The sequence below is a fragment of the Apodemus sylvaticus genome, chromosome 8 (genome assembly GCF_947179515.1).
Source record: "Apodemus sylvaticus chromosome 8, mApoSyl1.1, whole genome shotgun sequence".
Taxonomy (NCBI): domain Eukaryota; kingdom Metazoa; phylum Chordata; class Mammalia; order Rodentia; family Muridae; genus Apodemus; species Apodemus sylvaticus.
This window is the reverse complement of record NC_067479.1, coordinates 94076597-94101396: the sequence shown is the minus strand read 5'-3', so window position 1 is coordinate 94101396 and position 24800 is coordinate 94076597. Positions and strand designations below refer to the sequence as shown.

Genomic DNA, 24800 nt, shown 5'->3' with positions numbered 1-24800 from the left:
TGTGTGTTTCTGAGACAGAGTCCTGCAATGTAGCCTACATGTCTTCAAATGAGTGGTTTCCCTATTAGCAGCATCCTTGCAGTCCCAGCACTGGGGCTGGTAGGACTGGACTGATAATGGGGACTTAGTGGCTAGACTAGTTAGCCATGCAAGCTGCAGGCTCACGAGAAACTCTGCTAACAAATGACACGAAGTAAGATGGCAGACAGAGGAGCCCTGCCTGCCACATCACGCCTGTGCACGCCTGTAGTAGCTGCCCGCACGCGGGTGGGTGCCCTTCCCACACTCTGCTACAGCAAACAAACTCGTAGAGCTGGGCATGATGGGACGTGCCTGTAACTATTGCATGCTAATAAAGACAAACATGGATACTCATGGCTACTTCATTCAGAATAGCTAAAAACTGCATACAACCCAAATGCCCTTTAATAGGGAAATGATTCAAAATGGTTAGACTAAATTATACAGGTTGAGCGTTCCTGGTTTTTTTGTTGTTGTTGTTTTTGTTTTTTTGGAGACGGGGTTTCTCTGTGTAGCCCTGGCTGTCCTCGAACTCAGAAATTTGCCTGCCTTTGCCTCCCAAGTGCTGGGATTAAAGGCATGTGCCACCAGGTTGAGCGTTCCTAATCTAAAAACCCACAATCTAAAATGCTCCCAACCTCAACCTCTTTTAAAACCCAATGTGAGGTCATAGATGAAAATACACATTATGTCAGAGGTCAAAGTAAAAATAGAAGCACACAAAAAAATATTTTGTAATTTTACTATCAGGCCACATCTAGATGAAACACAGGTGAATTTCTGGTTTAGATCTGAGGCCCACTCTAAGATATCTCAATATATATATATATAAAATATATCCTAAATTATATATTTTTGAAAGATTTATTTATTATCTGTAAGTACACTGTAGCTGCCTTCAGACCCCGCAGGAGAGGGCATCAGATCTCATTACAGACGGCTGTGAGCCACCACGTGGTCTCTGTGAGCTGAGGGTCACCTGGTCTACACATCGAGTTCCAGGACAGCCAGCAGTATAGCGAGAGACCTTGTCTCAAACAGCCAAAATACAACAACAAAAAGGAGAAAGAGAGAAATGAAAAAGATGGTAGTAGGAGAAGAGAGCATGACAGGAAGCCACTGTGCTTAGATGGCAGCACAAAGGTGGTGAGTCCGTAAAGATTGGGAGCATTTTAGATATGGGTTTTTAGATTAGGAATGCTCAACCTGTATAATTTAGTCTAACCATTTTTTTAAAAGATTTATTTATTTATTATATGTAAGTACACTGTAACTGTCTTCAGACACTCCAGAAGAGGGTGTCAGATCTCATTACAGATGGTTGTGAGCCACAATGTGGTTGCTGGGATTTGAACTCAGGACCTTTGGAGCAGTCAGTGCTCTTAACCACTGAGCCATCTCTCCAGCTCCATAGTCTAACCATTTTGAATCATTTCCCTATTAAAGGGCATTTGGGTTGTATGCAGTTTTTGGCTATTCTGAATGAAGTATCTATGTTTGTCTTTATTAGCATACAATATACATGTTAACAAGGTTGTTATACTACAGTTGTGTACATAGTGTATACCAGTAAGTCTCCCTTACTCTCCACCCTTGAGTTTCATTTGTTATGAGACAGTGTCTCATATGATAACCCAGGCTGGGCTCAAACTCCCTGTGTAACCTAGGGTCAGTCTTGAACCTCTGATCCTCCTCCCTCCACCTCCCAAGGACTGCGTTACAGGCACGTCCCATCCACAGGACAGAACTACAGATGGAGTACACACACATGTACACACATACACAGTACAAGTACAACCAAGAACGATGAGTACCATAGCACCTTCAGCAGGATCTGTGTGACAAGTTCCACAGACTGAGGCAATTGACCTCAACAGGGGGAGGCCTCCTGGAAACAGTTGTGGAATTCTTCTATTGAGGTGTAGTTCTCTCGGCAACTTATCTGTCTCATGTTTTCTATTCCTTTTCCTATATACGAGATGCTCCTGATAGCCTAGGCTAAGATCTTAAGCGAGTATTATGGCTACAAAACCATCCCTTGAGATTGAGTCACTAATGATGACCTCATCTCCAGGAAAAACCAGTGCTTCACTTTATAAATCATCTATGAGATAGAATTGGTAAATATAAACTTTCCCAACAATTATATATGGCTGCACGTGTGCCATTGGAAGCAGGTTTTGGTATATTGTTTAAGAAAGCTTTAAAGAAAAAAAAATAAAATAGTTTAAATTTATGCTTTGAAGACTTACAGAAAAACAGGAGCCATAAGTTAAACAGTAACTGATCATAAGAATTCATTAGTTTATTCTTGGGAATTTGCCACTAGCCTTAGATGATTTTTATATTTTGATGTACCAAATGATCATAACAATATCTGTTCTACCCGGCTGTTTTTATTGGAAACACCCTTTTTGAAGTTCTAATACTTGGATGATTCTGTATTTCGTATTTTGCTGTACCAAATGATTATTGCAATGTCCGTTCTATTGTACTTCTTCACTGGACACAGGTTTTCAGAGCTGTAACACGTTTCTCTATACATAAAAACTCTTGCTCCAGAGCTGCAAAACACACTCACATTCAAACCGCCTCTGTGTTTGTTTCTATTTGTCACCGCTGAATCCTTACCCACCTGCCTCGAGAACCTGCATCCCAGGCCCCCAGACGCGACTGGGGTGGCTGGGGTGGCCCGTGGCATGTGAGCATGATGGTGTGTGGCTCCTAACATTCTGGATATGACAGAATGCCACACTTTACAAGATATTCTCAACAGGAAATAGGGATGAGTACGTGGAATCTTTCAGTATTATGTGTCTATCTATGCATATTATTAAGGGATAGACTCTGCTTTTGTTATCCAAGGTGGCCTGGAAAAAGTTATACAATACAACAGATTGGCCTCAAACAGGACAGTAGGTGACAGTTCTGTCCCAGTGTCTGAGGTGCTGGGATTACAGGCATACACTACCACATCTGGATGCTTCTGAACTACTTACCACTCTACATAATTATAATCTTTTGATATTAAGTTTAATCTGTTGTCTTATCAGACTACCAATTATAAAGAGAATGAATCAATTAAATAATATTTACATTTTTAGGTGCTAAAGATGCAGCATTGATACAAAATGAGTTCCGGGACAGCCAGGACTACAAAGAGAAACCCTGTCTCAGAAAAACAAAACAAACCCCCCCCCCCCAAAACCCCAAAAAACAAAAAACAAAAACCAAGACCCAGCCCTGAACAGGTAGAGGAAACTGCTAGTCTTTGGGAGGGCATGGTGATGCGCCCCTTTTATCCCAGCACTGCACAGTAGGTCTATACAAGCAAGTTTCAGGACAGCAAGAACTACATAGTGAGACCCTGTCTCAAAAAAGACAAAACAAAACCCAAGCAAATGAACTGCGGGTCCCTTTGTCATGGGACCATGGATATAATCAAACCACATTAGCTAACGAATGTAGCTCAGGAAGAGAAGGCAAGTAGCGGACGGAAGGCAGAGGGGTGACAGCAGGCCCCAAGGAACCATCAGAGTCCAGAAGAAAACAGAGAAAGTCACAGGAGAAAACCATCGGTGCCAGTCCCGGTGGAACAGGGGCTCAGTGAGTCAGGCAGATGTTAGGAGTTAATGGCTCAGGGAGAGGGGCAGGCCAGAAGCAGGGATAGTCTAGTGGACCATCACTGTGAGTGAGGCAGGACACCACACTGTGGTTGTGAAAGCAGAGGGTGAAAGTTCTGTTTACCAGGATCATTCTGCTGGTCTGGCTGAGCACAGAGAAGGCAGTATCAAGAGCAAAAGCTAGGAGACCAGAAAGGAGGCTGCTTCATAGTGCACATGAGAGTTTCATGGGACTGGGAAATGAGTTGGGTATGTGTCATCATGATGTCACACATATGATCTGACAGACAAGTGATAGGCCAAGCTTACACAGTGGTTCAAATCCTTATGAAATGGTACGGTTCTGCTATTTGACAAAGCTAAGGCTGTAACTGTACGAACCTTATCTTGTGACCCAGTGGGTGTCTCTTCTAGAGTCTCGGTGCTTCCCAGATTAGAGAGCTGAGTGCTTGGCTGTAGCCCAGGACTGGAGATATTTGAGCCGCCCATCTGATTCTTGGAAAAGAATTAAAAGAAAAAGTCTATCATCTCTAAAAGGACTGCTGTCTAAAGACTGGTTCACATGTGAAGTTATTAAAAATAATTATTTTTTAATTTAATTAAACTTTAATTTAAAAAAAATACACAAAAATTCTCCTAAAACTGTTTCTATCAATTTTCATCTTAACTTCTATAATAAATTTCTATGGAGTGGAGAATCTATTTCTATGCATGGTAGCTCCAACCATTACCACTTTAAACATTCATTTTAAGGGAAGATAACTGTTATTCTACCAGATTTTCCCATGATGTAAGTTACACAGGACATCTTTAACCGTTGGGAGAGGCACCTCTACCTGGACTATGCCCACCTCAATGGCTGGGGTGCAAAGCACTGCCACACTGCAAAAGTGCCCCCCCAATCCCCCGTGTTGGCTTACTAAGGTTATGACCTCTGAGCATTCCAAGAAACCAGTGGTTTGTTTTGTCATGGCTTTTCTTTTCAAAAATGCTGAAGTGGAGTGGAATATAGCCATGGTAATGGCTTCTGTCACTTGCATAAAGATTCATACAAACTATAGTATCAATAGCCCATTCCTTGTTAATTGTTGAGTATATAACATTTGTATTGTTTCCATTTTTAAAGATTTTTATTTTATGTGTATGAGTGTTTGCCGGCATGTATATATGTGTATTGTGTGTATGCCTGGTCCCTAAGAAGGTCAGAATGGTGTATTGGATTTCTGGAGCTGGAGATGTTGTGAGTGTGGGTACTGGGAACTCAACAGTGTCTTCTGGAACAGCAGCAGGGCTCTTAATGACTGAGCCATTGCTCTAGCACTTTTTCATTCTAAGAGACTATTTGTCTACGTGTAGTAATTCTGTGTGTATGTATGGGAGAGCACTTGTATGGAAGGAAGCTAGGTAGCTCCCTTGAGATAGGGTCTCCCAATGAAACCGGGCTCACTGTTTAAGCTAAACAGGTTGGCCAGCAAATCCTTAATCCTTCTGTTCCCCACTCTCCATCCATTCTAGCTGTGGGTCCCAGTCGACACAGCGATGCTTTTATATGGGTGATGGGAATCATCCTCTGGGCCTCATGCTTGGACAGCAAGCTCTTTTACAAACTGAGTCATCTCTTCAGGCCCTATGTTCAGTGTCTGATTATGAATGTAGCTTCAATAACTTTTGTAGAGACAAAAGTTTCATTTCACTAGAGTAGAAACCTAGCAAAGATAAATCAAGGATACAGTGGTATACACTTTTCTTCTAAAAGGTTTTTTATTTTTGAGACAAAATTGCTATGTATTCCAGGTTGATTCTGAATTTATATCTTGCCTCAGTCTCCCAAGTCCTACGATTACAGATATGACAACCACATCTGACTCAGTTGTAGTTTTTTTTTCCTTATATGTGCATGGGGAGGCCAGGGACTGGTGTAGGATGCCCTCAGTCACTCTGAGCAGAACCTGGAGCTCATGGCTTCTGCTAGACTGGCTGTCCACCAAGTCCTAGAGACCCTCTCATCTCTGCATCTTCAGCAAGGCCCCATGGGCATTAGGAGCTCAGCTCGGACTAATGCTGTACACAAGCACTTTAGCGACTGAACCATCTTTTCAGTAGTCCTTAAAGAGTTTAATGTTTATATTTAGATTTATGAGCCAGTTTGAGCTGAATTTGCATAAGATGCCACAGTTTACTTACGGTTCACTTTGTGTGTATATGTTTACATGCAGACATTTAATCATTTCAATACCATTTACATTCAAACTTGCTAAAAGTGATAACTGCAAGTGAACATAGTTTTATTACTAAGAAGAAACCGTGCTTGGGTAACTGGTAGAGCTTGTTGAGCATGCCCAAGGTACTGGGTTCAAACCCCAATACTGCAAAATAAATAACCAACGTAGCATACACAAGAATCCTTACACGGTCACTGAATAGACATGCAGCTATGATGGCACTCTGGGAACCAAAGTTACATTTGAAATTTTTGCTGCAGATTTTGCTAAGTATTGTTTATTGAATCAACAAAAATAAACAAGAACAAAACAAGAAACTTCTCTAACTTTCAATGCAGAGAAAGAACAATTTCCACAAGAAAAGTAAAAGTAATTTTCCTTTTTATAAATTAAAAAAAATTTTTTTTTAAATTAATCATTCCATTTGTTTATATCTCAAATGCTCTCCCACTTCCTGGTTACCCCTCCACAAGCCCCCACCCCACAACCTCCCTCCAAAGCAATTTTCTTAACACCATACTGTTCAGAAACATGCGCAGCCCAGGAAAGGGACTCAAGTATTAAATGAGTGGGGAGAACACTGTACTTTTCCTATCTAAGTGACAATTCTCGTAGTATTTTAGAACATCAAATTTCGTTTTGTTTTAAAGGACAGGATCCCTTCCGATTGGTGAACTCATCATGTAACTAAAGCTCTCTGAACAGGGCCATCATCAATCACTACGGACCCTGCCACGGGGTATGACTGGTACTGAGTATTAGAGAAACACATTGTTCCTAAGAAGCTCTTAAAGCAGAAGGTACAATGCTCAGAAATATTAATATTATGGAGTTTCCCTAAGTGAGAGAGTCCCAATGTCATTCTTCAGCTGAGGTTAGAGGACCTGGACTCAGCAAGTCACCTGGGGACCGCAGGCTGGGGCTGTATTCTAGTGACGCTTTCTTTCACTTGGGAAAAGGCAATGACAGGTCTCAGTTCTACTGTGGCCCAAGTGGCTCTTGAGTTCCTGGACTCTGCAATCCTTAAATAGAACTTGTGAGATGAGCTGTGTGACTGTGGGCACTTTACTCAGAGTTCTGGAGCACTGAGGGGAGTTTGATACTTGTATAGGGCCTTTGCTGAGGCTGAGGTTTATCGTCTGCGTGTTAATGATGGCAGTCAGCCACAAGATTAAGAGATATGTATAATCACATACAAATTCCGAGGGTATTTTTTTTTTCCCGAGACAGGGTTTCTTTGTATAGCCCTGGCTGTCCTGGAACTCACTCTGTAGACCAGGCTGGCCTCTGCCTCTCAAGTGCTGGATTAAAGGCGTGCACTACCACTGCCCAGCCGGAGGGTAATTTTTATAATATTTGGCAAAATCTTTAAGGAGGCTTAACCCCTAGAATTATATAAACTGGGCATGGTGGTACATGCCTATAATTATAGCACTCGGGAACTGGAAGCCAAGTTCATGGTCATCCTTGGCTATATAATGTGTCTGGAGGCTAGCCTAAGTAAAAATCTTTCATCTACTAATTCCGTTTGAAGTAATTAATCTCAGGAGATTAGTATGATATATGGTGATTTAGCTTCAGGACCGTAGTGTTGAGATATTAAGAAAAAGAATTAAGAGAAATCTAGGGTATTGTTTATGTAACTGGGCATGCAAGTTTGAGGCCATCCTGGTTTACAAAGTGAGACTCAGGTCACCCAGGACTACCACAGTGAAACCCTGTCTGTTGTATCAACTGAAATCTTACAAGCACTTCCTGTAAGATGAATAGTTATTGCTGATATAAATGCAGATCTGTAGTAAAGAACACATTACAGTCAGCTAATAGAATCAACACAAACAACCATACACATCTGGACAGAGTTTTTGAACAAGACAGCCAAGTATTACCAACAATTATTTCTAGCTGGCAGAATTACTGTATTCTCTTCCTTTTGTTTATTATTAATCGTTGAACATAAAAATTTCTGTAGCATTATACACTGCTTGCCAAAGTAAATAATGATATTCCCACATTTTGAAAAACAATTAAAAATACTGTTCAGGGGTTGGAGAGATAGCTCAGCGGTTAAGAGCACTGACTGCTCTTCTGAAGGTACTGAGTTCAAATCCCAGCACTCACATGGTGGCTCACAACCATATGTAATGAGATCTGACGACTTCTGGTGTGTCTGAAGACAGCTAGCTATAGTGTACTCACATATAATAAATAAATAAATCTTTAAAAATAATGCTGCTCAAAACCCAGGAGTTTGTCTTATGGCTAAAACCAATGCGAACTGGGATAGCTGTAAAGGTCTGTGGTTCCGGCTATCATTCATTACATGAAATATAAAACTTGGTAAAAAAACAAAAAAACAAAACTACAGGGATTGTTGACATAAAATGCTTACAAAGCTTTAAATTTCAAACAGTCTTTTATAAATACTATGTAAAATGTTGGGCCTGTACTGGGTGTGGTAGTGTATTAACATGTAATTTTAGTAGTCAGGAGGCTGAGACAGGGGGATCATTTATTTGAGGCCAGCATGGGTTAGAGTGAGACTACAAAAAAGAAGAAAGGTGAGGAGGGGAGAGGAGACAGAAGGGGAGGGGGAGAAGCAGAGAGGGAGGGAGGGATGGGGGGGTATGTCTATCTTATATAAACTGAACAGGGAGGATTTAGAATTAATATTAAATCTGAGCCCTTGCTTACCTCCCTTCCCTTGGCTGGAAATTTCCCAAGTCTACCAAAAAAACAAAACAAAACAAAACAAAAAAACAGAGGGACTATCTATGTGCTGCTGGAGAGAACCCTTCCAGACACTGAGATGTAGGGCCAGGGTTATTTCTAATACCAGCATCATGTGGTACAACAGGCAAACAAGGCAGAAAATAAACCTTTGTTTATAAAGAAGCCCTGCTTATAGTTTTTAAAGACAAAAAGAAAACCCTATAAACAGAATGTTAAAGATTTAACAAATCTTCAAACATTTCATTTGAATCTAACCTTGTATAGCATCTTATATATTCTAGAATGTTCTCTACAATAGAAGATGCTGTCTGTACTAACTGCTTTTGCAGTAATTGAAAATAGAAGCCTTATAAGAGATGTTTAGACTGCCCACTTGACCCTAGAGGCCTAGTGTCTAAGGGTTGATACAGGGGTAGATAATAGTCACACATGGAAAGTGTTACAAGAAAAATGTCTTTCCTCTTGTGTCTTTTGCTTCTCAGACAGAGAAGCCAAGTCTCACTTGCAGAACCGGTCCCACCGAGAAGTATCTAGTTCTTGTCTCATGGATATTTTGATCAAATCATCACTCAGGATAGTGACCATCAGTACCCAAGTGAACACAGAGAGGCAATGAGAAACAGCACAAGGTATTTTTGAGAAGGGACCTATGGAAAATAAATTAGTCAAACCAAACAACAACAAAATAAACTCCCTGATTTTTATTTTAATTTGATTTTAAAAATCATGATTACAGATGACTGCTTTACCAACATTTAGTTTCTTTAGAAATATATTTTTTGAGATTTATTTTATACGACCATTGTGTCTATGTGTATGCATGTGTGTATGTGTGTATGTATGTATGTGTAAAGGTAAGAATACTTTTAAAGAGAAACCTCAGCTCCAGAATACTTTTGCCAAACTCCGTTCCCTGAATTCTAGGTTCTTGAGATATTGAAAGGCAGTGTGTGACATTCTTCGGGAATGAAACTGATGCTGTGTGTGGATGGGAGGCCACTTTGTCTGCAGACCACAGAGGCCCAAGACTGCTGGAGGTAAGGAGGGTAGAGAAATGGGAGAGGGACAGAGCCGGGCAGACAGCTACAACATTGACTCAATTCTTTTAGTCAATCTGAATACTTTTTTGGAGACTATCAATAGCCTAGAAGCTGGTGTTGACTGTTTAAAAAGCATGCATTTAGCCTTTTCTTTTAGGGGAGGCAGGGGTGAGGGGAAAGGCAGTCTTATGAAGTCTGCCTGTCTCCTAAGTGCTGAGGTTACAGTTATCAAGCACTATCCCAGTGGGAAAGGATTTATTTTTCAAATTTTTATTATTCTATTTCTATTTGTTGTGGTTGTATATATGTGTATCTAATGTGTGGCTTTATACATGCCATGGAAGGGTATGTGGAAGTCTGAGGACAACTTCTGGAAATCTGTCCTATCCTTCCACCGTGGGTTCCAGAGACTTATGTGGCAAGTGATTTTTACCCATTGAAACATTATTATTTTTCTGAGACCGTCCCACTCTGTAGCCCAGGTTGCCCTCAAATTCCCAGCACCCCTGTCCTGGTGTCCTTTGTTGAAATCATAGGTATGATCTATAGTCACGCCAGCTCAGGATCATGATTTCTGACAGTCCTTTTCCGCACTCTGCTTCTTGAAGATTTGCAGAGTGGAGATGAACTATATTATTAAGGAAAGCACTGCGTCAGCAGTGGGAGGTGAGGAGCCGGCTGGAACTCTGCAGAAACAGCAGGAAGGCTGAGGCTTCCTCTAGTGAGTATAAGGTTTAAGAAATGCTAGGACATTTCCCCAGCAGTCAGGTCTGAGACACTGGCAAGAAGTACCCCTTGCTTTTGAGGGTGGCTGTGAGTGTCTACAATCCTAGTACTCGGGAGGCATAGGCTGGAAAATCAGGGGTTCGAGGCCACTGAGGCCTACAAGACACCCCACCTACAAACAAACAGCAGGCAGGCAAACTGCACACTCCATTACCAAGGCAACAGAGAAAACAAGTGTCCCCGTTGGCAGAGTGACCAGTTTGTAAATACAAGCTGGATCAATTAGCTCATGTTCTGCAACTGCCACTTTCATTACCACTTAGGAGGAAATCTTATCAGTTAACATAAAATCCAATGCAAAACTCAAGAGATACCCAGGCATGGTGGCACACGCCTTTAATCTTAGCCCTGCAAGGTAGAGGCAGGTGGAGTTCTGTGAATTCAAGACCAGCCTGAACTCACTTTTTTACAAGGAAAAAGTCCAAGCTAGTCAGGACCACAACAGTGAGACCTAAAACAGTGGGTCTCAAAACCCCCCAAACAACCAAGAAACAAAATACTCCCCAAACCACTCTCCCCTAAAACAGGAAAAAGAAAAGCTCAATTATAGAACACAAATGTGCCATTGACTATTATGGGATACAAATTACCAGACTATTTTTCAAAACCTATATAAATTCTCAAGGCCATGTAGCACTTGACCATGATGGCAGGAGAAAGGGGAGCTGTGACGATTCCCCTGGAACACTCCCTGAGCGCCAACTCCACCCTCCAAGGCCATTTGCTCCCACAGTTACTATAATGACTACAGGAACAGAATAAGCATTGTCACAGTTCCTTCCTTCCTAACGAGTACTGAGGTAGGCACCTGAAATCACAGCCTGTTCTTTTCTGAACGAGCTCTGCAGCAACCATGCAGTCTAAGCGCCCAGCAGGCCTGCCCCTGGCTCTATTCCCGGCTCGCACGGAGACTTGCACGGAGACTTACCCTCTCGTACTCGTCCTTGGCTCTGCTCAGCATCTCGAGGATATCTATAGGCCTCTGCTCGCTGCAGCCATTGGCCTGGCTGGGACTCTGCTTATCTCGAGCAGCCTGCAGGGATCGGCGTGTCTCCTCTTCTACCACACTGTAGGAGGAGAACAGGCTTCAGAAAAGTCCACTTTCTGAGGATAAAGTACATGTGTCACACGACACTGTCCTTGCAATAGAAAAAGAGCCTTCCTCAGTTACCTCATCCTAGACACACACGACTTAAACACATCACCATCCCGTCACAACAGCAAAGTCCCTTACATTTAGAAAGAAAAAACAGAATCTTTTTCTGGAGGTAGTAGAAGTAGGTACGTTAAGAAATGCACTCAAGTGTCTCCTTTTCCACTAAGAGTAACTCAACCCCAGTAGAACTCAGTAGTACACAGACATCACAGGACACGGAAGACTGAACAGCATACTGCCAGCAGCCTTGCAAATGCATGTTGGTGAATCTCTAAGCAGACAAAAGGCTCTGCACTAAATATGTGACCAAACTCAGGGTGGCTAGGGGTATGTACTCAATTTTAATCTGGCATTATTTAATTCTTCACTTCAAATCCTACAAGGCAAAATCTCACATTAAGATAAAACAAACCTTCCCAAGCTCTCCAAAGCTGCTTATACAGCCATTGTTGAGCAAACACTCAAAGTTTTAATGCTAAGTTTACAATCCTGTCACTGACTAAAGAGAGCACCCACATTTTAGACTGAGTAAGTTTAGGCAGTCAATTTCCTACATGGCTTCTCAGCTTTGAGCTGGAGAATTATTATACAGTGGCTATCAAAGGCCTATGGGAAGAACTGTGTCCAAAGGAAAGAGGACTGGCTAACAGACAGGCATGCTTTATTTACTGCAGTGACTACTGACCTTTATCCCTAGTCCAAACCACTTGTTTAAATATATAAGATGGCAACGTTTTAGCAGCATTTTCAGTGGGGTGATACTGTGACTTACATAGAGAGCAGAGGTATATGCAGGGAGATATATAATAATGAACGATTTTTCCCTTTCTTTTTCTTCAATCTTTGGTGACCAGGGTCATTCATCCCCAAGTTAGTGGCAGCATTTGTGAGGCATTCTCTTCAGATATAAAATCATTATCAACTGTGCACTTTTTTGGGGGGACATAAGGTCTCCCTTCTTATATAGTTGAAATGTGCTATGTCATCCAGGCTGACCTTGAACTCACAATCCTTTCACCTTGGCACCTAAGCACTGGATTACAGACATCTGTAATCACTTTCAGTAATTTCCTTCACTTCCCATTTCTACTTCCATATCTACTCTGGGGATTAGGATAGCCTGTTCAGATGGCCTTCAGTCTTCAGCCAATAATCATGAAAGGTTAGTACCTGGAGTGCCACCAAGGCCCCCAGAAAACACTTCAAGACAATTTCCCCTCAGTGGTTGTCAGGGCTCACACAGACAGATTCTCCACTCAGGCCTACATGCTTTAATCTGGCAGAAGAACATCAACCTACTGATACATTCCTAAGTTTAAATACTTGTCTTCTGAGCACCTGCCACTTTCAAAACAAAACAGAACAAAAAACAGCAAGTATCAAATAAATGTCTTGCTTGAGGTCATAAGGATGGCGCTCATAGCTCTTTCTGCAAGACAGACTCAGAGACTGCGAGGTTGTCCTTTCATGTGACTTTCATGTGACGTGCTCCACTCCGTAATACAGCAAGGTCCTTTGTAGATGTCAGCCCATGCTCCTGCACTTCCTCTAGTCATACCACACTGACAACCGTGAGCAAAATAAATCTTTACCTTCATAAACCAAATGAACACCACTGTTGAGAAATGGTGTATCTTTACAGACAAACTGTTTTAAAAGAAGTGTGCTTCTACAAAGTCAACACTCTCTCTAGGAAGACTGTTAGCTTACAGGTAGCAAAGCCCTGGAGGTGCAGCTAGTGGTAAACACTCCTGGTTTGCCCCGCAAGCTCACATAGCCAGAGCAGATGACACAACAGCAAGAATCAACATTCCATCAGGACACGCCTGGATTATAACTTGGCCTTTGTAAGTGTAAGCATACCTAGAATTGAGGCTACTGAGTAAACTATTATACTTTCAGGATGATTAACTAAAACTTAAAAGAATCAAGACTATTTTCCTCCAGACAAAGAGATACAAATCTTCAAGAGAGTAACAGAATTTTGACTTGGCAGGAGAGTAGAGTTCACTGCAGATTTAAGCAAAAACTAAAGAGGAAGCCAGTATGTGCTAGAACAGACTGCTGGCTGTACATTTTGCTCTAGTTTTGTATCATCCAGGCCCCACCTAGCACCAGTGTCTTGGGCTCCCAGAATGCATATCCGTCACTCAAGAGCTAACATCTATAGGCCAGCACAAGGATAAAAAAGTCATCCTTTAGATCATGAATTCAATGGAAATTATTTTCTAGATTTCAAGATCGTGAGTCTTAAATATCTTCTGGAAGACTAACTGTATATACTGGAGACTGTTAAACCCAGCCTGTGCTCAAACCAAGTTCATCAAGCACCAAACACAGTCCCAGTCATCAAGCAGAGATTAGTGTCTCTCTGTATACGGCGGTCAGGCTATGTCCTGATGCACCTCAGAGTCTCTGCCAGGCAACCTGGCAGCTGTACTTGTTAAACTCAACTGTCTGTAGGACTGGATACAGTGGATAAGTGCTACAAAGGAAAATTTAATAATTTAAAAAGATGCTGTTGACATTAAATCATTAAACGAATATTCTTACATTTGTAAGTAACAATCACACACATCAATCTAATGTACTCGTCACATGGATTAAAAGGGAACAGACATTGTAAATACACTGGAACCAGTAAGACTGATTACAGGTAATTTTAGAAAAATAAAATCTGCCTTTGTCAAGCTTTTGGTAATAAAAAGGAAGTTGAGAGGGATATGCTATACATTAACTGTTAGTACTGAAGAGACGCTGGGATTAGAGTAAGGCTTCACCTCTCATTAATCTATGGGATAATATAAATACTTACTCAGCCATGAGTTTTGCTATGCGATGACAGTCATTCTTGTCATAAAACCAGATACTGTATATTGACACTTGAAAAACAAAGGGAAAAAAAGAGATGAGCATAAGGTTTTCAAGTATGAGTACATGAACAATGTAATATAGGGTTCACCACCAGACCCTCACATTATTAGTAATCCCTCTAAAGAAAAAAGAAAAAGGAATAAAATGAAAACATGGAGCCTTGCCCTAAAGCTGTTAGAATCAGGATAGGCAAGACACTCAAGATGTTAATAACAAAAATCAAGTGAGGCTCAGTAACATATGCCTATAATCCCAGCTACTCTGGAGGCTGAAGCAGGAGGACTGCTAGTTTTTTGTTTTTTTTTTAAAGATTTATTTATTTATTATAGGTAAGTACACTGTAGCTGTCTTCAGACACCAGAAGAGGGTGTCAGATCTCTTTACAGATGGTTGTGACCACCATGTGGGTGCTGGGATTTGAACTCATGACCTTCAGAAGAGCAGTCGGTGCTCTTACCCACTGAGCTATCTCTCCAGCCCTAGTTTTTTTTTTTTTTTTTTTAAAGACAGGGTTTCTCTGTGTAGCCCTGGCTGTCCTGGAACTCACTCTGTAGACCAGGCTGTCCTGGAACTCAGAAATCCACCTGCCTCTGCCTCCCAAGTGCTGGGATTAAAGACATGTGTCACCACCACCTGGCTCACACAGAGTTTTAAACGTCATAATCTGCCACTAAATATCAAATGCACTATTACTTACATATTATCAAGAAAGATTGCTGATTAAACTAGGATTCAATCAGTGTAGATGATAATTCCAAACTAACAAGAAAGTAACATCAATGTCTTGATTACTGAAAACCAAGTTTACTAAGCAAAAAGCAGAATTTATGAGTTTCTTAGTATGGCGTTTCATACAACTGAAGACTTAAAAATTGTTGTTGCAAGATAAATGACTTTTTTTTAAAGATTTATCTATTTATTATATGTAAGTACAATGGAGCTGTCTTCAGACACTTTAAAAGAGGGTGTCAGATCTTGTTACGGATGGTTGTGAGCAACCATGTGGGTGTTAGGATTTGAACTCAGGACCTTCGGAAGAACAGTCAGTGCTCTTAATGCTGAGCCATCTCTCTCCAGCACCCCTTTTAATTTTTTTGTTTTGTTTTTTCGAGACAGGGTTTCTCTGTGTAACCCTGGCTGTCATGAACTCACTTTGTAGACCAGGCTAGCCTCGAACTCAGAAATCCGCCTGTCTCTGCCTCCCAAGTGCTGGGATTAAAGGAGTGCACCACCACCACCACCACCACCTGGCTTAATTTTTTTTAAAATAGATTTAGATAAATGACTTTTATCATAAAAGATGGCAATATATAACTTAGCTCTTACAGCAGATGTTGGATACGGTGTGCAGAGATACTGAAGACATGAGAATAAGCCAATCACAAGGCTGAGGAAGGCCTCCGAGTGCTGTGAAGCACTACCGGGAGGCAGGCTATCATCTGGAGGCACTCACTGGGCTGGGAGCCTGAGGCAGCTGCGCTCTCTGCCCAGTCAGGAGGCTGAATGGTGTGAGCTACTGCGGAGCTACCTTGTCTGGAGTTAAAGCAAGTCTTTCCACACTAACGAACCCAATTTAGATGAACTCCTCATGGGCATGTCCAGAGGCTTGTTTCCTAGGTGATCCTGTCAGGCTGACAAAGCACTAACAATCACATCATCTAATGCACCTGTGTTTGATTTTTTGTTTTTTTCTTCTTCTTCTTAGAAACAAGTCTCCCTCTAGCCAGGAAGCTTTTCTCTCTTTGTAAATAGCAGTGGAACTTTTTTGTATATATCTGTTTCTAGGTGTTTTCATGTCTATTTACTTGTCTTTTTCCTATAATGTCTTGATTAGAATATTTATAAAGTAAGCCTTAATAAGGAGTAGAGTTGCTGTGTACTTTAAGACGGTCATATTGCTATGAAGAGACACCATTACCAAGGCAACTCTTATTAAAAAAAAAAAAAGAAAACTGTAATTGGGTCTGGCTTGTAAGCGTGGACAGTCTAGAGGTTTAGTCTATTACCATCAAGGCTGGAAGCATGGCGGCCTGCAGGTGCTGGAGAAGGAGCTGACAGTTCTACATTTGATTAACAGGCCGCAGAAGATACTGTAAGCCAGAGGCCTTGGCTTGAGCATTTGAGACTTCAAAGCCCTTCCCCAGTGACACAAAGCCATATCTACTCAAGCAAGGCCAGGCTCCCTAAAGTACCACTTCTTGTGAGTCTATGGTGGCCATTTTTTTTTAAACAAAGGCTGTTTCAGTTTCTAGAGCTTTTCATGTAAAAATTTATGTTAAAGCTATCCCTAATACTTGTATGGGGAGATTCGATCCTCCTTCCTATGCGAGTGTGTGCCACCAAACTCAGATTACGGCATTGTTCTTTGTTTCCATCATGTCGTCAGTACATAAAAATGCAAAACTTTGATGTGTTTTCTGTGGTACGGGGACTACATCAAAAGCCTGGCACTCTAACTGCCCACAACCGTGAGCTGCTTAACTGATTTTTTGGTCTTCATCTTATACCTGAGACTTTACCACACTCCTCTATCAGCTCTAAGAGCTGCATCTGTACAATGGCATCACTTGATTGAGTCCTGGACCTATTTCCTCTCTTGACTCATCACAGTAGTCCCAGAGCCAGCAGCAGTCTGTCTCCAGCAGTGGTGAGAAGGCACATCACAGTCCAGCTCCTGATCTCAGGAACAGCATTTAGTCCTCTACCATAAATACAAATTATCAGCACTAAGTTTCTGCAGGTATGCTTCATCAAGGTACTAGCTCACTTCTAGTCAGTTTTATCAGGAATGGACAATGGATCTGTGGAATGTCTTGTGATCACGAGGGCTGGGCACATAGCTGAACGCTAGAACACTTGCTTATCCAGTGCAAGGCCCAGTCCCAAAGACAAAACAATAACAAACAAAAATCCATATGCTCTTTACTTCCTGAGCTTACCGACTTGGCAGTCTCCAGTCGCCGACTTTCCATACTTGGAATAGAGCCTCCTGGGCACTGAGCATATTTTTTAATGTATTAAGGTACTTGGTATGTTAGTATTTAGTAGAGGGCTATTGAGTCTATGTTCATAAAAACCAGACTATTTTTCTTTTTCTTGTTTTGTCTTTGTTTTAATATTAGGGTGTACTGGTTCTGTGTGTCACCTTGACACAAGCTGGAGTTATCACAGAGAAAGGAGCTTCCCTTGAGGACATGCCTCCATGAGATCCAGCTGTAAGGCATTTTCTCATTTAGTGATCAAGAGGGGAGGGCCCACTGTGTGTGGTGCCATCCCTGGGCTGGTAGTCTTGGGTTCTATAAGCAAGCAAGCCAGTAAGAAACATCCCTCCATGCCTCTGCATCAGCTCCTGCCTCCAGGAACCTGCCTTGTGTGAGTTCCAGTCCTGACTTCCTTTGGTGATGAACAGCAATGCAGAAGTGTAAGCTGAATAAACCCTTTCCTCCCCAACTTGCTTCTTTGTCATGGTGTTTGTGCAGGAATAGAAACCCTGACTAAGACATAGGGTAACAGTGGTCTTACAGAAACATTTAAGAAGTACTCCTTTGTTTCCTACTCTCTGAAAAGGCTAACAGTAGTGGTAATAAATTACAAATATAATGTCTTTAATGTGGGTCAGCAGTAATCCTGCTGGTCATTTTATCTTGGTTGAGTGTGTTGTTGGTGAGCTTTAAGGAGTCATTCTAATTCTTTTAAGTTACCAAAAGTTTATGAATGTAAAGTTCATAAAAATCTCACATATCTTAACGGTTGCAGGATTTGTAATATCTCATCTTTTCCCCTAATAGAGATAAATCTGCTTTTGTTCTTTGGGATCGGCCCTCACTTTGTAGCCTACTCTCTTTGGAACTCAGATCCCCTTTGCAGGATCTACACACATTTGGCACTATGCCCAACTTTAAACTTGTGTCTGTACGCCTTAGTTTTGCTAAACATTTTATTAATTGTAATATTTTTTCATAGAACAAGCTTTTTCCGAATTGATTTATATTCTCATTTTTACAATTTTCTCCCTTTTATATGCTATGAGTTGATTTTATATCTTTCTTCCTTTTTTTAAACCTTAAATAAGGTCTCTTACAGCCCAAGTGGCCTTGAACTCCTAATCCTCTGACCTGTTTCCCAAGTGTTGGGATCACAGGTATGTGCCAGCACACTTGTCTGTCTCTAATTTCTTGGAGTAGGAATTTAGTAGGTTCTCAGCCAGTGTCACATAGAAAGGCAGGCATTTCCCATGCCCCCCCCCCCCAGGCTTCTTAAAATTAAAATTATCATTAAATTAAAAACAAAAGCAACAAAAAACTACCCCCAGACCAGACTGAAGACATGAGCCCTCTTGGCACTGCCATCCCGACTTCCTCCTGGAGGGGGAGCACCTCCCTGGCGCTCACTTCCTATCAGCAGCCCTTCCTTCCAATCCTTGCCAGGTTTGGCTGGCTTGCCTTAGCGTTGTTGGCACAAGTCCTATGCAATATATGGAGGCCAGGTCCACCTGGGCTGCCTTCTGTTGCTAGGCAGGCCTGCATCCTGTTAAGACTGTGAGACAGCCTCCTGCTGGGTTGGCCGTATGTGTGTCGCACATCCCATCACCTTCCTCCAGCCTTCAGAGTTCTCCATTGCTTTAAACATTTCAGGGTTTTACAGTTGTGTCTATCAATACCAGACAAATCATTTGCTGGACTGTTCAAATTGTATTATGTATTTTTGTGGTTGGAAAATAGGAGTCTAAGAGGACAACTATGTGGCTTATTAATAAACCAGAGGAAAAAACTAATTTTAGGACCAGAACACAGGCTGGTGCATTCCTTTTTAATTTTTATTTTTATTTTATTTTATTAAGTTTTTTGGATTTGTTTTTTTCGAGACTGAGTTTCTCTGTATAGCCCTGGCTGTCCCAGAACTCACTCTGTAGACCAGGCTGGCCTCAAACTCAGAAATCCACCTGCCTCTGCCTCCCAGAGTGCTGGGATTACAGGTGTGTACCCACCCCACCCCTCCCCCCTCCCTACCCCTCCCCCCCCACCTTTCCACCTCCCCCACCCCCTATCCCTCCCACCCCAGAACCCCCCACCCCCCATCCACTCCACCTCCCCCCTCCCCCACTCCCCTCCCCCCTCCCCCATCCCTACCCCCCACCCGGCTAGGCTGGTGCATTCCTAGAGCAAGCACCTGCCTTGTCAGCCAGTGTTTTGCACCTAGATCTCATTGCATTAAACGTAACTTAAAACTAAATTATCCACATGTGGATATGCATACTTACTTTTATCTGTGTCAAAGCATGTGTACAGAGGTCAAAGGACAACCTAACAGGGAGCTGGCTTTCTACTTCTCCCATGTGCGTTCTAGGGTCCAGCTCAGGTCATTAGGCTTGGCAGTGAGGAACTTTTCACCTTGGGCCATCCTGCTAGCACCATAAAACTTTTTAATGTAATAAAAGTAGTGACAGAGCTTCTCTGTGTATCCCTGACTATTCTGAAACTCACTCTGTAGATCAGTCAGGCTGGCCTGGAACTCAGAGAGAGATCCACTTGCCTTTACCTCCTGAGTGCTGCGACTAAAGATGCACATTACCACTGCCTGGACAAAGTAGTGAATTTCAATTACTCTTAAAGACAGAAATACAAAGTAAAAAAAAAAAAAAAAAAAAAAAAGCTAAGTTAAAATTGTGTATTAAAAGGATAGCATGAAGCTGGGAATGGTAGCATGCATAATTAATCCTGGCCCTTGGGAGGCTGAAGTGAGTGAATCACAGATTTGGGGCCAGACTGAACTACACCAGCAAGAGCATGCTTCAAAGAAACAAGAAGCTGCAGGGTGCTCAGCCGGGAGTGCTTGGCTAGCCTAGTCTAGTATCCGAAAAGCCCTAGGCTTGATCCCAACACTGCATAAAGCCAAGCGTGACAGCGAATGCTTGTAGTCCCATCCCAGCTCTGGTTGGTGGAGGCAGGAAGGCCATTTTCAGTCACAGAGAGTGTTTGAGGTTAGCATGAGAGATATATGCAGCCCTGTTCAAAGGCATGTACATGTGCCAATAAACTCAGAAAATATAAAGCATGAGAAATTGTATTTTGTATTTTTATTTACTACATTTGTTTTTGTGTCAAACTTCTGATCCCCCTGATTCTGTTTCCCAAGCAGTGAATGGGTGAGTCATCATACCTGGCTTCAATAATTTTTAAAATTTTTTTGACAATGAGAAATTTCCTTTTGCTCATACATGTAATGATGACAGAAAAATGGCATATTACTAGAAATGGGTGGTAGTGGTGAATTCTTTTTCAGACAGGGTCTTACCATAAGGTAGCTGCAAACTTTCTTTTCTTTTCCTTTTAAAGATTTTATTTATTTAATGTATATGATGAGTATACTGTAGCTGTCTTCAGACACACCAAAATCTATTACAGATGGTTGTGAGCCACCATGTGGTTGCTGGGAATTGAGCTCATGATCTCTGGAAGAGCAGTCAGTGCTCTTAACTGCTGAGCCACCTCTTCAGCCCCAAACTTTCTTTTCTTAAAAGCTAGGTGTTATTAAAAGCTAGGTGTGATCAAGGCCTGTGCCTAATAATTTGCTTATGAGGCTGAGGCGGGAGGATCAAGTTTGAAGCCAACCTAGACCACATAAAGAAATCTTAGTTCTAACACAGTTTTATTTTTTAAATCCCTCTTTAAACAAACATTAAAAACTGCCTGTAAAGACAGTATTGAAATATATCAATCTAGGGGCTGGAGAGATGGCTCAGTGGTTAAGAGCACTGGCTGCTCTTCCAGAGGTCCTGAGTTCAATTCCCAGCAACCACATGGTGGCTCACAACCATCTGCAATGGGATCCGATGCCCTCTTCTGGTGTGTCTTAAGACAGCCACAGTGTACTCATATTCATAAATAAATCTTAAAAAAAGAATGTACCAATCTATAAAGCCAATCAATTAATAAAGGTTATTTTGATGGCAAATTATTTGTTGCATACTGAATTAAGATCACTTCTGCAAGACTTCATGTCAAAATCATATGACAATCTGCTGCTTAGTTTTTTTTAAAAGTTTTAAAATGGATTTTTCTACAGTTACTGCTGTGAATTAAGGTAAGAATAAGCAGAGTCAGCAAATGGCTTCATTTTAATGAATGAAGATCAGGAATAAGAATGCCTTCCATGTTCTGGGATGGGACACCTCAATGACACTAAGACTGCCTTAAACTCAGGCCCTGTGTAGCCGCAGACTCTTATGGTACCTGAACATGGAAGGTCACTTCCCGTGCCTGGGACCCAGTTTTTAAAATCCTCCTCACAGAATTTCAAAATACTCAATGTGCTTCCAATGAATGAGGAATCTTGAAATGTTTTATGTAACAAATTAGCAAATCTGACATCTTAGTGGAAGGAACATAGAAGTTGCCTTGTTAGAGAGACAATGATTCCACATATCTACTACTGGGTCTAGTAGTTAAATCTTACCCCAACATAGTATAGATTACACCAAGGCTTTCAAAAGAGTCCATATATGGCAATTACAGGCAATCGACTTTCTTTAAATATCCCTCCCTGGCTCAGAACACCTAAAACACTAAAGCTCTGATACAGAAGATCCCACTTTCCGCATACTACAATCTGCATCTGGACACAATCACGTGGGCGGCAGTGCTGACAAAGTGCTTACAACATGGAATGCATCAGGCATGGAGAGTAACACAAAGCTCTTTCTGGGTTAAAGAGCCAGGGATTACACACTAAACTACTAGAAAGAACTTCAAATTGAAAAATTCCAAAGTAATTTCACCAGAACTGTTAGGTTAAGGCAAATTTTCACTAAGTCACCCTTCCTCTTTTAAGAAATCCCATGTAATTTAGAAATAAGACATTTACTTCTATACTTGTCTATTATCAAAAGAAACTGCCAAAAAAGAACCAAACACTTTCAAAGGCATGTTTGCAGAAGAAACATAGATAAGGAGGCCAGAATGATAGCTTAATGGGCAAAGGATAAGAGTCACACTCCATTCTGCCAGAAGCAGACCTGTAGAGGTTCAGAGACGCATCCAAGAATCAGTGCTGTCTGCCAACATATCAAAGCTCGGTGCATGCAACTGGCAAGAAAGCTCAGGAGCTGCCACCAAGCCTGTCATTGCCACTAGTGAGGAAAAACAGATACGTCTGCCAGATAGCTGAGACACAGAGGACCCTGTCTCTAAACCCAAGCTGAGTATTCTTAAGAGAACGTAAACTCAAAGGTCCTACAATGGTGCCAACAATTCGTGCTGAGACTCCTGAAATAATCTCCTCTGATTAACTGTCTCACAAAAGATTCAGGCTTTTGGCAATGCGGTATTATTCTCCCACAGCAGATAATGATTTGTACCTGTTTTGTAGATGGTTTTTCTCAGGATCAAAGAGAACTAGTTGGTGGAAACCCACCATAGATTTTGACTGCTTGTCCCAAGTCAGTCATACATAATGGCTGTTACTGAAAAGGTAGGGAATTTAAAATAATATTGTACTTCTATGAAAAATATCAAGTGCAAAATATCCTCAATCAAGTGTTTTCCCTACTTTTCAACTGGGGGCCCTTTCCTTTGGAAACTGAAACAAGCAAGCAAACAAAACAAAAACAACACAGAAAAAAACCTGTTAAAAGGATTCGGATTATCTAAAATTAAGAGCTGATGGGAAAAATGTTCTATTTTTCAAAAAAGTCCAATATGAGGGCCAAGGAAGCTACTTACTATAAATTTGGTATTAATTTTATTCAGCTTTATTTAAGCTGTACATACAACAGGAGAAATCAAGTAATGTGAAGACTTTGCCCAAACCCTGCAGAGTTCTAGAGCTTCCGTGACTCTCCAGTGATCAGTTGTCTTGTTTTGTTGATCATTTGTACCTGACCTATTTTCTAAAAAGACCTGAGGAGGCTGGTACTTTTCTTCATACAGAGACAAGAAGACAAGGAGGACTTCTGGTGGCAGTGTTAAGAGTTATAAACTTCTGGGGGATGGAGAGATGGTCTAGTAGGTAAGGGCGTTGTCCCCAGGCCTGATGACCCAACCCCAGTCCCTGATTCACATGGAGAACCAGAAGAGAACTGACTCCCTGCAAGAGGTTTTTGATTGCTGACAGCCATATTACCCACACACTCCACCCCGCCCCACAGGCACACACTAACTGACATGGAGATTTAGGAAAAGACGAACTATGAATTTCTGGGCTGGAGATGTAGCTCAGTGATACGCACTTGCCTACCATGGGAAGGGGGAAGAGGGGAGTGAGACAGAGATGGATATTTTTGATGGATCGATTTCCTGAGTGCAATTCCTAGTACTGTGAAAACAAGAACCAATCAACCCCCAAGGTGGAAATAGTTCTAAAGCTGTAAGGCAGGGCTGGAGAGACCGACTCGATGATAAAGACACTGCTTTGCAGAGGACCTAAGACCTTCACACTTGCCTGCAACTCCAGCTCCCGGGGCTCCAACAGGGGCTCTGACTTCTAAAGAAACATGCACACACACAAACTCACACAGGCACACATGCAGACATACACATAAATGAGACTTGCAGATATGAAAATTTCCTACAATAGGAAGCGAAAACAAGAAAACGGGCTTTCAATGTAGTCAAATATACTTTAATAATCAGAAATGGAACACTGCAGCTATATAAACAGCAGTCTGCTCCAGCTAGTAAGAAAATGAATGTCTCTACGCTGACAGATCATTTCCTTTCCGAGAGGAATAAACCAGGCAGCCCCTGTATGGAGCCAAAGCCAGACTGGCTTTTGATTCTAAGAGACACTTGGCAGGCTGCAAGCACTTACGACGAGAGGATGCTTTGTATCTGCAAGTAAGGCTGGCAACAGTGGTGCAGCGGCTCACCCTTTTTGGTCCAAAGGACAGTCACCTCAGAACAGCAATGTATACTAACATGGCAGAGCAAGAGCCCCAGTCCTAAAATCTAAGTGAGGTTATCTACTTATTGAGCACCGAGTAGAAGACTTGAGCCTTTTGACTCTGCACATGCCACTTTCTGAGTCACACCCATAGTCGTACCACATGCTAGGTACGACTATGGGTGTGACTCAATGCTGGGCATGCCCAGCACCTGCTAGCTATCTACTTATTCTATGTTCCACCAGTCTGCCATTTTAGGATATTGGATGGAAGATAAAGAGTGGAAAATGGCATTTGGCAACTATAGATCCAAATTTCTGTTTAGGACTTGCAGCAATCTACAGTAGAAGGTTGGGATACAGGTTTAATTATGGTTTAAGACACAGACCTCTTTCTCCCTTGACATTTGCTTTCCATACATTTTCTTACTAGTTTATTACTAGATGATCTAGATCAGTTATAAGC

The 24800-nt window shown here is 41.7% G+C and overlaps 1 protein-coding gene across 4 annotated transcripts in view; it reads right to left on the bottom strand.

The window, feature by feature from the left end:
* Dcp1a (decapping mRNA 1A) overlaps positions 1-24800 on the bottom strand; it is a 48139-nt gene that overhangs the window by 9993 nt on the left and 13346 nt on the right. For 2 of the 4 annotated variants that reach the window (XM_052189973.1, XM_052189972.1), the window contains exons 4-6: positions 14397-14463; positions 11354-11492; positions 4026-4139 (exon numbers count right to left, since the gene is read on the bottom strand). In XM_052189973.1, the coding sequence (XP_052045933.1) occupies positions 4026-4139; positions 11354-11492; positions 14397-14463 (320 nt within the window). The remainder of the gene's footprint in view (positions 1-4025; positions 4140-11353; positions 11493-14396; positions 14464-24800) is intronic. The other 2 variants (XM_052189975.1, XM_052189974.1) reach the window with 1 other exon arrangement.